At 39.0% G+C, this 12,366-nt stretch overlaps 1 protein-coding gene across 1 annotated transcript in view; it reads right to left on the reverse strand.

Moving 5' to 3' along the window:
• Positions 1 to 8,837: 8,837 nt before the first annotated feature.
• LOC115107713 (sodium/potassium-transporting ATPase subunit beta-1-interacting protein 2) overlaps positions 8,838 to 12,366 on the reverse strand; it is a 144,129-nt gene continuing 140,600 nt past the window's right edge. Inside the window, exon 7 of the mRNA XM_029631280.2 lies at positions 8,838 to 11,730. Coding sequence (XP_029487140.1) covers positions 11,721 to 11,730 — 10 coding nt within the window. The 3' untranslated portion in view covers positions 8,838 to 11,720. The remainder of the gene's footprint in view (positions 11,731 to 12,366) is intronic.

The following is a 12,366-nucleotide window of genomic DNA, read 5'->3' on the forward strand; positions in this document are numbered from 1 at the left end:
GGACGCTTGGCTGCCCAGCAACAGACTACCACCAACCAAGGTAGAATCAATCTAGGACTATATGGCCTGTAATTTACGTCCATTACCCACAAAGGGCGCATCAAATCTATGGACGCAACTCATACAAGTCATGGGGGTAACATTTTTATTCCACAAAGTGACAAACACCTTACGTCAAGCATTTAAGAAAAAATACACTATACCAATTATAATATCCATATTTGGTGAGATTATAATAAATTCTACCATTACAGTTTCCAATGTCAATAGTCTGGCTGAAAGACATTATCAATAAAACAATGACAATTCAAAATCAGAAAGTTATGGCATTTAATTTCACAACTGACTATATTTTTTCAATGCATTTATTTGCCATGGGGGTTTAACCTTCAGCCAATAATTGTTTAGATATGAATCTACAGTATTCTCAGCAAAACACTGAAATATCATCATAAATGTTTTTGGGGTCCAGTGCAACAACAACAGTCAACAGTAGAGGGTAGTAGAGTCTAACACAACAACACAACATGGGCATTTGCATTTAGGATTTGGAACTGCAAAAGAAGAAACGTAAAAAAGTAAGACAAGCATATGCGCTGACTGTGCAGTTTTCTTCGGAGGGCTTTCAGGCTAAACTACCTTAATAACAGGCCACCAAGGGCTAATGGGCACGTGCTGAATCAACACTGTGCTCGATTTAGTTGATTTTTCCCAAGCTAAGTGGACCCTTGGGGTTCTGTGATATATGCATGCTTTACCATACAGAGAGAGAGGAATTCAGCAAAGACAAGCAACTTTCACACACTGTGTGATGAAGCTAATAATGTATTTAAGAAGCCAACTGCATGTGGGTATGTTTGGCAGGTGAGAAAATGACGAATACCATAATGATATTCAAACAGGGTTCATAAAGATAACCTCTTGATATGTAGTATAATGAATATGTACAATTTAAATGGTGAATTGTGTATTAAACTGTTTATAAGCATCTTTTATTTTACTTTCAAAATACAGCAGACATGCTGACTTAGACTCTGAATTCCTCAGTCATCCAGCATTTTGCATCATCATGATGCTGTGGCCAGTAACACTTTGCTTCTTAAAAGAACAACATCTTGACAACTTGAATGTGGAAATACAAAACATTTTGGGACTGTATCAACAAAAAATACCAAAAGATTTTTGAGTGGATTTTCCTTTAAATTGGCATTGAGAGTGGCAGCTACTATATGAATAAGTGGCATTGAAGGTAGTACAGTGATATGGCTCATCAGTCATACCTCAGTCTGAGGCTTCCCAACATCATACATCATATATACAGTACCAGTCAAAAGTTTGGACACACCTACTCATGCAAGGGGTTTTCTTTATTTTACTATTTACTACATTGTAGAATAATAATGAAGACATCAAAACTGTGAAATAAAACATATGGAATCATGTAGTAGCCAAAAAAGTGTTAAACAAATCATTATATTTGAGATTCTTCAAAGTAGCCACACTTTGCCTTGATGACAGCTTTGCACACTCTTGGCATTCTCTCAACCAGCTTCACCTGGAATGCTTTTCCACCAGTCTTGAAGGAGTTCCCACATATGCTCGGCACTTGTTGAGCACTGCCTGGAGGTGTGTTGGGTCATTGTCCTTTTGAAAAACAAATGATAGTCCCACTAAGTGCAAACCAGATGGGATGGCGTATCGCTGCAGAATGCTGTGGTAGCCATGCTGGTTAAGTGTGCCTTGAATTTTAAATAAATCAATGAGAGTGTCACCAGCAAAGCACCATAACACCTCCTCCTCCAAGCTTCACGGTGGGAACCACACATGGGGAGATCGTCCATTGCTCGTGTTTCTTGGCCCAAGCAAGTCTCTTCTTATTATTGGTGTCCTTTAGTAGTGGTGTCTTTGCAGCAACCATCAAGGCCTGACTCACACAGTCTCCTCTGAACAGTTGATGTTGAGATGTGTCTGTTACTGGAACTCTGTGAAACATTTATTTGGGCTGCAATTTCTGAGGCTGGAAACTCTAATGAACTTATCCTCTGCAGCAGAGGTAACTCTGTGTTCTTTCCTTCTTGTGGCAGCCCTCATGAGAGCCAGTTTCATCATAGCGCTTGATGGCTACTTTGAAGAATCTCAAATATAACATATATTTTGATTTGTTTAACACTGTTTTGGTCACTACATGATTCGATATGTGTTATTTCATAGTGTTGATGTCTTCACTATTATTCTACAATGTAGAAAACTGTAAGAAATAAAGGAAAACCCTAGTATTAGTAGGTGTGTCCAAATTTTTGACTGGTACTGTACACCTCAACTACATGTGGTTCCTGTGGCAGGAGGTCCAGACAGAATGTTTGATGGAGGTAAAGAGGAGACAGACACTAATGGCTAGGAATTCCAAAAGATTGCTGGTTTGAATCCCGCCAACTATGTGAAAAATATGTCAATGTGCCCTTGAGCAAGGCACTTAATCATAATTGCTCCTGTAAATCGCTCTGATAAGAGTGTCTGCTAAATGACTAAAATGTAAATGTCATCACATACGGAGCTCTAAGATGTCACTGATGTTCTCAGCACTATTTAGCATAGGAGCCTATATGCTTTTATTCCTGTTCATCATTGTCTAACACCGACGGGTCTCCCAGGACTCTCTTACAACGATCTGTCACATGATGGCACCTCTTTGGTCAGCTTGGAGCCAGGCTGCAGTTTTACTCTGCTGGAGCTTTTAAAAGAGAATACTCTGCATATTCTCTTGAACAGATGGCTGTGCATATTGGTGAGTCCTTGACATTTAATTTCGAGGGAGATTGAGCATTCAGTGAACTTCCAGTCAGCTCTGTATGTTGGGGCCATTGCTCTGTGAACATTACCTCTGTGGTTTCTAAGTAAAGACAGCGTCCTCGCCATAATTGGTGTATATTTAGAGACACACACGCAAAGATCAGATTAAAAAAAGCAAGTGTCAAGCATTGATTTCTTCCCCCCTGAGCACAGCTCAACTCCAGTATTATATAAGAAATGATTCTGTTTCCAAATGCCTTATTGGGTAATGATCCAGTTTCCAGTGTGGAAGCAGAGTATGTCCTGTTCTACCAGATGGCAAGCTTCGTTTACTATAGAAAGCTGTATATGTCTCAGGGTCTCAAGTAACAATGTGCTTCACACCTTGCTTTCTTTCATAAAGTAATATTTAATAGAAAACCCAGGCAAGAGAAAGGTAAACCTGCAGACATATGTATAGGAGATAAAAATCTTTATATCCACAGGTTTCCGCATGTGCTTGATGCGAGGGATGTAATCAATAGCCTCCTGCCAGAGCATTATACTTGGTACAGGGCAAGTACATGGGTCTTTTAAACGACCTACACTAGAGTGGAGCGTTTAGCAAAATAGAGGCAAAATTATATATGACAGCATCAGGTTAGCTTCACATCCTCGCATGTGGACTTTTACACTTTTATTTGTATTACCTGGCCTTTATTGTTATTTTATTGTAGCTTATGTACTGTAGCTTAGGCCTATTTGTGATTAGCATGCAACCTCACAGGCCTATTATTTTAGATCGGAGTCTTAGAAAACTTTTAATGGTTATTTCTCAAACTAACATGTTGCTTTTGCTATTTTTGCTATTGTCTACCCTTGAATCTGTCACACCCTGATCTGTTTCACCTGTCTTTGTGCCTGTCTCCACCCCCTCCAGGTGTCGCCCATCTGCCCCATTATCCCCTGTGTATTTATACCTGTGTTCTCTGTTTGTTTGTTGCCAGTTCGTCTTGTCAAGCCTACCAGCGTTTTTCCCATACTCCTGTTTTCACTCTAATCCCTATTTTCTAGTTTTGACCATTCTGCCTGTCCTGACCCTGAGAATGCCTGCCATTCTATAGCTTTCAGACTCTGCCCTGGATTACTGACCTCTGCCTGCCCTTGTCCTTTCGTTTTCTTGCCCAATGTTTTTGTAATAAACTTTTGTTACTTCGAACTGTCTGCATCTGGGTCTTATCCTGAGGTCTAATAGAATCTTACACTGAGGATGATGCATTTGGGGCCCAATTGCCTCTTAAATGTGGTGAATGTTTGGTGTTTTTCTAATTTTTCATCCTGGGAAAAACCATACCCTTTCCCCGTTTTTGCACTGTAGAACTCTACACATTTTGAAACCGCACGGTTGCATTTACATGTCTGGATTGTTCTTTCGGTACTTAACCATGTCTTTGGACTATAAGCACCTTTTGAAATACGTTGTTTTAAAGACTGGTTCCTCTGCACTATGGTTCTAGTACTGTCTGTGAATGCAAATGTTGTAAAATACAATCTTGACTTGCCATTATTTTTGCTTCTTCTACTGTCAGGAAATGTGCAATCTAACCCAGGTCATGACATTTCTACCTCATCTGAATTGAAAAGTCAAAATGGTCTGAAGTTTCTACACATAAATGCTGTGGCTATCCCCCCTGTTTTGAGCCCAACCTGTTTAGCTAAAATAATAATAATAATATATATATATATATATAATCTGTAGTTTTGCCATGATTGGCTCAATGTTCTGTCACTCATGGGGACACTATGTCACTGCAAAATCTACAGCGAGAGCTAGAAAGGTCCAGCCCCTAGGGTGCTGCCATAGATTTACATTAGAAGTGCCCATACAAGAAGGCTCAAGGTCATTAGCCACAGATAAAATGACATCAATTCACGTTATATGTACCATAGCTTTGATTGGACTGATGTCAACATCATACTTTCAAAATCTTAGCTAGCAATCTAGACAAGAAGTTATCATCATCATAAATCAAGTCTACAATATACTGGCAAATCTGTTTTAAACCTTGTCATATGAAGAGAGATTATAGACAAAACGTATCAGTGCTCATTGGCCATTGGACATTACACAAACATTTGGAAATGACAAATTCAACAATGAGTGGTTTGGAAGCAATCAGTAGCTAACTGCCAGCATTGCAAAGCAATTCCAAGCTTAAAAGGATAAACATTCATGTGCAACACCATGGGCCAGAAAAGGTTGAATACACTGGCCATGCTGTCAATCCAGCATGACTTCTGCCACCTTCAAAACAACTGTAAACTCAGAACTGTGAAATCTCAGACTTCAGTGAGTTCAAGACAACTGGAAACTGAAAAAAATGAGCTTGGACTGAGAAAATATGTTTTGAACAGCCATCCAACTTGGAATTCCAAGTTGGGAATTCGGCCCTCTTTCTAGCGCTCCGACCTGAAGATCACTAACGTCATGATTTGACCTTGTTTTTTCCCCTAGTTCCCTGTTGTCTTGACATTACCATAAATCCAGAGAATGCCAGACTTTGATGACAAAGTTTGATGACAACATTTTCCCACAAGAACGATCGCCACACCAACTTCCTGTTCAAGTGAGCACAGCACAACAAAGTGAGTCCCCCAAAAATATATTGTTTGCTTCTGCATAAATGATGTAATATGCCATGGGATATGTATACTGTAGCTAAGAAAATAATACTAAGTGTATGTTGTGTTGTAAGCTGTTAGTAGCACATGTGCCTCACCCTAATATTTTGGTCTCTTTACCCCTCATAACTTAGCCTACTGTTCTGACTTGGTGGTGCACATTTAGCCTTTAGCCTGTTTTAGAGAAATGTCATTGAATATTGTAAGAGCTTTCATTGTCTGCTTATAAGGTTCTGACTTGGTGTACAGGGAGAATACTGTAAGAACGGCCCATTTTCTGAATTCTGTCCCTGTACAGTTCAAAAATCCTGAAAAAATTGTTGTATTGACTACGTCCATCTTTGCTCACTCATTAATGTCTTAATCAAAATTATGGATTGCCTCTCATTCACTTATCGTTCCCTTATGCCATAGTTTGTACATCTCAATTGTCAGTAGAAACCACATTTGTTTAAGCAAGTCAGCCATATCAGCTGTGTTTTAAAAAAAGGCAGTAAATGAGGCTGAATGAACTGTCTCGCTGCCAGACAAGGCTCAGCTGATAGCCAGGTGTGGCTGTGGTAAGAATTCAGTACAGGGTACAGAAAAGGAAGCTCTGCTGTTGGGACAACATTATGTAGGCCCTAGCAGTTTGTTGTCACCATTTGTCAGGGTATAGTGCAATTAATGTATTATTGTGTTGTGTTGTTTAGTGGCTTTGCTGGCATGCCTCTAAAAAGAAGATGTTGAGTTTGCCCTATCAAGATTTACATGCAAAAATTACTGTATAAATGTAAGTAGTCTTCTTCTGAAACTTGATTTTGTGAATATTTGGATAAAAACCGCAGAGCCAGACACGTTTATGCTTTCGAAAACCTGGTCCAAAAAAAATCTATCACTGACAGAGACATTGGCATTGATAGTTGCAATGTTTTTTGGACAGATCGCAAATCTACTGTAAGTTTGGTGGTGTTGCTATATACATAAAAGTTCTCTGCGACCATTCAGACTTCTGTTACTAAGCCTGAGCAATTTGAATATCTGTCTTTGAATATAAATCTCTGCGCATCCTTGAATCTGGTTTCCTGTTTTATATACCCCAATCTGCTATTGCTGGCTCTCTGGATTGTATTTTTTATTATTATCACGTCAAACCTGAATTTGTGCTTATGGTTGATCTGAACATAGACTTGTTGACATCCAACTCTGAACAACTCAAGAATATCTGTAACTCCTAAAATCTTACTCAGATTGTCAACAGTGTAACAAGGAAATCCTCTTTGATTGATCTTATTTTAACCAACACTCCTTATCGTTTTAATGCTTCTGGTGTTTTTTCATCAAGTGATCACTGTGCCTGTATAAAGGATGGTAAAATTCAACATGAAAAGAAACTGGAAGCACTTTGATATTCATGGATTTTTACATTATGTTTTTAACAGCCTGGAATAGAGTTGAATTCATTCCTGATGTTGAATTAGCCTTTTCTTACTTCCACAAAGCATTCCAGGATGTAAGCAACAAGCATGCCTCTTTCAACCAATACAGAATTAAGGGCAGAGACAACCCTTGGTTCTCAGATAAACTAGCTGAAGTCATAAGGAAACGGAATGCTATGTGGGCTAAAACAAGAAGGTCTGATTTGGCTGATGATTGGATGGCTTTTAAACACCTTTGGAATCAGGGTGTGGCTATGACCTAAAAGCTGAAGGCAGACCACTACTGTACCTCAAATCTACTGCTGACCATCTGAATAATTCTTCCAAATTTTGGCAAGTAGTGAAAGGTTTAGAGTGCAAAAAAAGATGCACAGCTTCCTAAACAACTGCTGGTAGACCCACAGGTGGTAACTGAGAAAAAATAATTCAGAATAGAGGTTATCAGCATTTTCTTGAAGCAGGTGGATTAGTTGATAGGGTTAAAGGTCAACATGAGCCCCCTGTGAAATTACCTGATATTCCCATCCACTCCTTCTCCAGGTTCTCCTTCTCACCCTTCTCTGTCTCAGAGTTGTGTAGAGCCCTGAAAGCAATTGATGTACAACAACAAAAAATCCCCTGGCCCTGATGATCTTAACCCCCACATATTACAATTAGCTGCAGACATCAGTGCTCCCCCTTCAACATAGATTTTTAACCTCACCCTAAAATGTAATGAAATCACTCTTTTGAAAGTAGGTGATCCCACTATACTGAATAACTATCGGCCCATATCAAAATGGTCTGTTTTGGCAAAATTATTAGAGTCCCTAGTCAATAAGCAGTTTAAGGCCTACCTCCAGGAAAACAATATTTTGAGTGGTATACAATCAGGTTTCAGGTCAAGCCACAGCACTATTGCAGCAACATTGAACGTTTTTTATGATCTAGATCAACAACATTGGGAGATATTGAGACAGCATATGTACATTTTTATGAGGATGACACTGTTCTCCATTCAAGTGGCAGCAGTTTGACTTTGGCTTTTGAAAATGCTCAAAGAGCTTCATCATTCAACAGAATCTGTACGATTTGAAGCTTGTTCGAATTCCTCTAAAACAAAATACATTGTATTTTCCAACACTAAACACTCTGAAAACCATGTCATTACTAGCTTGGAAGGAAGTTCTATAGTTTGGGTGGATGAGAAGTTGAACTTCACTAATCATGTTGAAAACCTGGTAAAGAAGATCATGTTGAAATAAGGCTTGTTTTTCTTTGGAGGCCAGAAAAGAGACAGACAGGAATGCACACCGTACCGTCTTAGACTACAGTGATGTAATTTATATGCAGACCTCAAGCACTACCCTGAAGGCACTTGATTCCGTGTATCATGCAGCTCTTTGGTTTATTACCAACCAAACACGTCTGAAACACCACTGTGATCTCTATAGTGCTATTGGCTGGTCTTCGTTGACTCTACATAGGCTTAAACATTGGTGATATACTATGACCATTTCGGTCATAGTATACTGTTCTTCTTTGATAAGTTCAGAAAATAAATACCAGCTACAGTCTCACTCCTACATACTTTTGCTTTTAACGTTAAAAATATATATATATATCTATGACGCTTGTATGTTTCTGCATTTGAAATGTGTGTCTACAACAAAACTTTTTTTTTATGGTGTGTCTATGTCTGTAAGTTGTTACAGTATGTCTGATATTTGTTTCAAACATTGTTCCCCATGCTGCTGTCTTGGTTGGATGACCAGGTGAGGCTGGCAACAGTTTGCCTCACATACCGTAGGAAATTGTAATGAATGATACCTTCAGGCGGTAAAGGCTGTTGCTAGGCATAGCTAACTATTATCGTATCAATACATATTGCTGTTCAGATGAGAGACTAGAAAGTGTGATGTCAGTGATTACATCAGACGTTGCAGGAAGTGAGTCCTCAGAAAACAAATGAGAAAAAGGATTGGCCTTTTCCACAGTTTTGATTTTATTATATTTACAGTCATTTTGAAAAGTAACATAAATAGAAAATTGCTAAATCTATTGAGAAGTAGAAGTCAGCGCTGAACCCAAACAAAACCACCAATGGAGTATTCAGGAATGTACTACAATGAGCAATTGAGTACCTGCAACAGTATTATACACAGCTCCCTTTGAATGTATAGGAACTTATAATACTGTAATGCCATATACAATCAAATTATTTTATTTTTAATTCAGATCTTACATTAACATATTGTCAAAAACTTTATCTGGGTTGAAAATGTTATGCTATATTTACAACGTTGAATCCTCTCTGTGAATGAAGGGGTCATGTAAGATTGCAGCAGTAAATTATGTTGGTCTTCAACATTTCAGACTGGGTTATCTGGCACAGGGTGACAGTAACCGGTGTATACATCCATTATCCCCCAGAGGATGCTGGTGGGAGGAGCTATAGGACAGCAGGCTCATTGTAATGGATGGAATGGAATTAATGGAACTGATGATTTCCATATGTGTGATGTGTTTGATACCATTCCATTTATTCCATTCCAGCAACTACAATGAGCCCGTCCTCCTATGGCTCCTCCCACCAGCCTCCTTTGCCAGCCACTCACATTAGAACAACTCACTGATAAAACACAACTGACTCTTCAATAGGTGTAATCTTAGATTTACTATGCAAGGAAGCATACTAGCGATCATATAGCTTTTACACAGTTGAATACCAATATACTGTCCCAGACACAAATGTTATGAAGAGGATCATTCTTAGGAATCAGAGTGCGCTCAGGGCGTTGTCAGATTGTACGTTCGTAAATTAAGAGAGGTACGCTCTTGGAGCGTTCAGAGCGCACACTGGACGCTCTGGCCGATGAGTAGGTTTGATCCGAGTGTTCTGACCTCAGAACGTCAGTCAATCACCCAAGCGAACTAGACTAATGTTGGCTAGCTTGCTAGCTACTTCCAGACAAATAAGATAACACCTCACTGACAATTTTACTCCCCCTAGCAGAGCTGGTTATGCTGTTTTCATGTTATCTAGAGCGTTGGTGACTGTAACTGTGCTGCTGGCAACAGTTTAATAACGTTTTTTTTTGCCAAAGTTCACTGATACGGGACATATTCAACTGGTGCTGAGTGTTCGTAAAGTCATCAGTTTTTCTGCGCTCTGCCATTCTCAGACGAGAGTGCTCTGAACTCAGATCGAATTTACGGAACGCACCCTTTATGTCTTCAGATGTTCTACGTGCTGTTACCATGGTGATGTTTAAACACGATCAGTAAGTGTATAGAAATGTTGCAAGGAAAACTTGCCTGAGTTTAGAAGAAAGAGCATTTTATGCATCTCGAGGTTCCATTTGAATATTCTAGATCTTGGAAGGCCTGTTAGTGTTACATTAATTTACAAAAGAGCCAACAGATTCACACCACTGAAATAGAAAACATAGAGAGGTCCTATGATATGGAGTTCTGGTCTACAAAGCTGAAGGATTTAGCGGGGAGATATACAAAAAAATGCTCACAGGGCTACCATTCAGTAGAAGAGTTACAGTATGACGATGCTATGACGATGATGACAGAACTGAGGCGGTCCTGATTGGTTCGGGGTTCCCGCGCTGTCCAATAGACAAAAGCACAACGTTTCAGCCACAGCACAAACTCTACCACACATCTCCTTCTAGTCCTCACACCAGACTATCAGCAAGATATTGTTCCCAAGGTTTCCCTTGACACTTTGTACAGTTAGGAGTAAAAGAAAGGCCCACTTATACACAACATAATAACTTATTAGTGAACTATAAAAGAGTAAACACTGTCACACATGTTAAAAAAATGCCTAGAATTGAAAGAAGTTACATTTAGTTTTCTCTTTAACATTAGACTCAAGACTCCACTCTGTCTTAGAAAAGCACAAAATTCACATAACCTTACAGCGCAAAGACAGCTGCAGAAAGGCCAACTGTTACCTCTACCTAGTCTGGGATAATGTCCAGTGCTTTCAGAGATTAAATATTCAACAGATGTTGACACCTCATGCAAACAAATATTGTGTTATCCCCGAAGTAACTTTTGAACTTATGTCCCCGAGACTAGTTCCAAAAATATGTATCTCTAGATAGCATCCAATATTTTGTCTAACTCATCTTTAACTATTGTTCTTTGCACTTTCAAGACAAATACATCCATCATAAGAAAAAGCAACTGGTTACTTTTTCCATTTCAAAGTTTTGTCCCATGCAATTGCCCAACTCAAGATGGAATTCCAACAGCCAAAGTGTATTGTAAACACATCATGGTTCACATGTACATTTATTTCTTATCAACTCTTTAGAATGGGCAATAGGACTACTTCTGATGACTAAAACCATATCGATCAGTTATTGAACATTGTTTAAGTGAAGTGTATTTCTAATCAAGTTAATCAGAACACATTGAAACTCTGCGACGTCACTTAACTAGTGCTCTCAGAACTTGGCATTCCCTTTGTCCGGAATCTTGATCCATTTGAACACTGTCCAGAGGAATCAAAGCAATTTTTCCCCCTTAATATTTCAGTCATTCAGCTGTCAGAAAGAGAGCAAGAACCAGTATGGAGGAGAGATAGGTATCCTGTAAGGTCAACACAGCCATAGGAGGGTGTTCTTGCCCCTGCCTGGCCCCTCGTCCAGGCCAAGACTGTGACTCCACTGAGCAGAGGCTGAGCAGAGAGACAAAGGAAATCCAGTGTTTTTGAGGTTAAAGTGTAGAGTCTCACTTCCTCCACACAGTTTGTAAGACACTGTATTATTTTAAGACATTTACGAAATGAAACAAAAAGTTAAAACGGTAGCTCTCTATTTGATTGGTACATCAGGCAGCTGTCCTTTGTTACTTTGCCCTGGAAGAGAAAGAGGAAAAGGAATTAATGTCAATAAAGCACAATACCACAGATATATTCAAATATAAGCTAATATTGTATGCTCATGCTAAAACAAACTCTGCATGAAAACAAAGCGAGAATGATTGCACCTGCCACTATTCTCCAAAGATCTTGGTAATTCCCAGTTGTCACATCCAATAAAAACTATTGTTAATGGGTATCAGTTGTGAAGACTGATTGGCTATTGAAGATGGTGTGTAGCACCTCTACCACACCATTGTCTTGGTGTCCATGATTAATAATCTCTATTGTCTTCCCTACTGGGTGCCATAAAACCACAGAATGGCTCTTAATGGCATTTTTGTTTGTTTCAGTCTCCTGTGTTACAAATATCAAGTCCCTTAAATCCATCATTTGCCATATGTGTTATATGCTGACCTACTGAAAGTATTACGCTTTCCCCTGAGCAATGCAGGAAATTATTATTATGTAATTATAGGTATTGTATAATGTGATGACAGCAAGGTGATATGCCCTGGAATTAGACAACTATATGCCCAACTATTATTGAGTTGGATAGGCAGATTTTTACATGACACAATTGAGAAGTTATGTTGGCAAACTACTGAGATGTAAATAACCTTGAGTACAATT

The sequence above is a fragment of the Oncorhynchus nerka genome, linkage group LG24 (genome assembly GCF_034236695.1).
Source record: "Oncorhynchus nerka isolate Pitt River linkage group LG24, Oner_Uvic_2.0, whole genome shotgun sequence".
Taxonomy (NCBI): Eukaryota; Metazoa; Chordata; class Actinopteri; order Salmoniformes; family Salmonidae; genus Oncorhynchus; species Oncorhynchus nerka.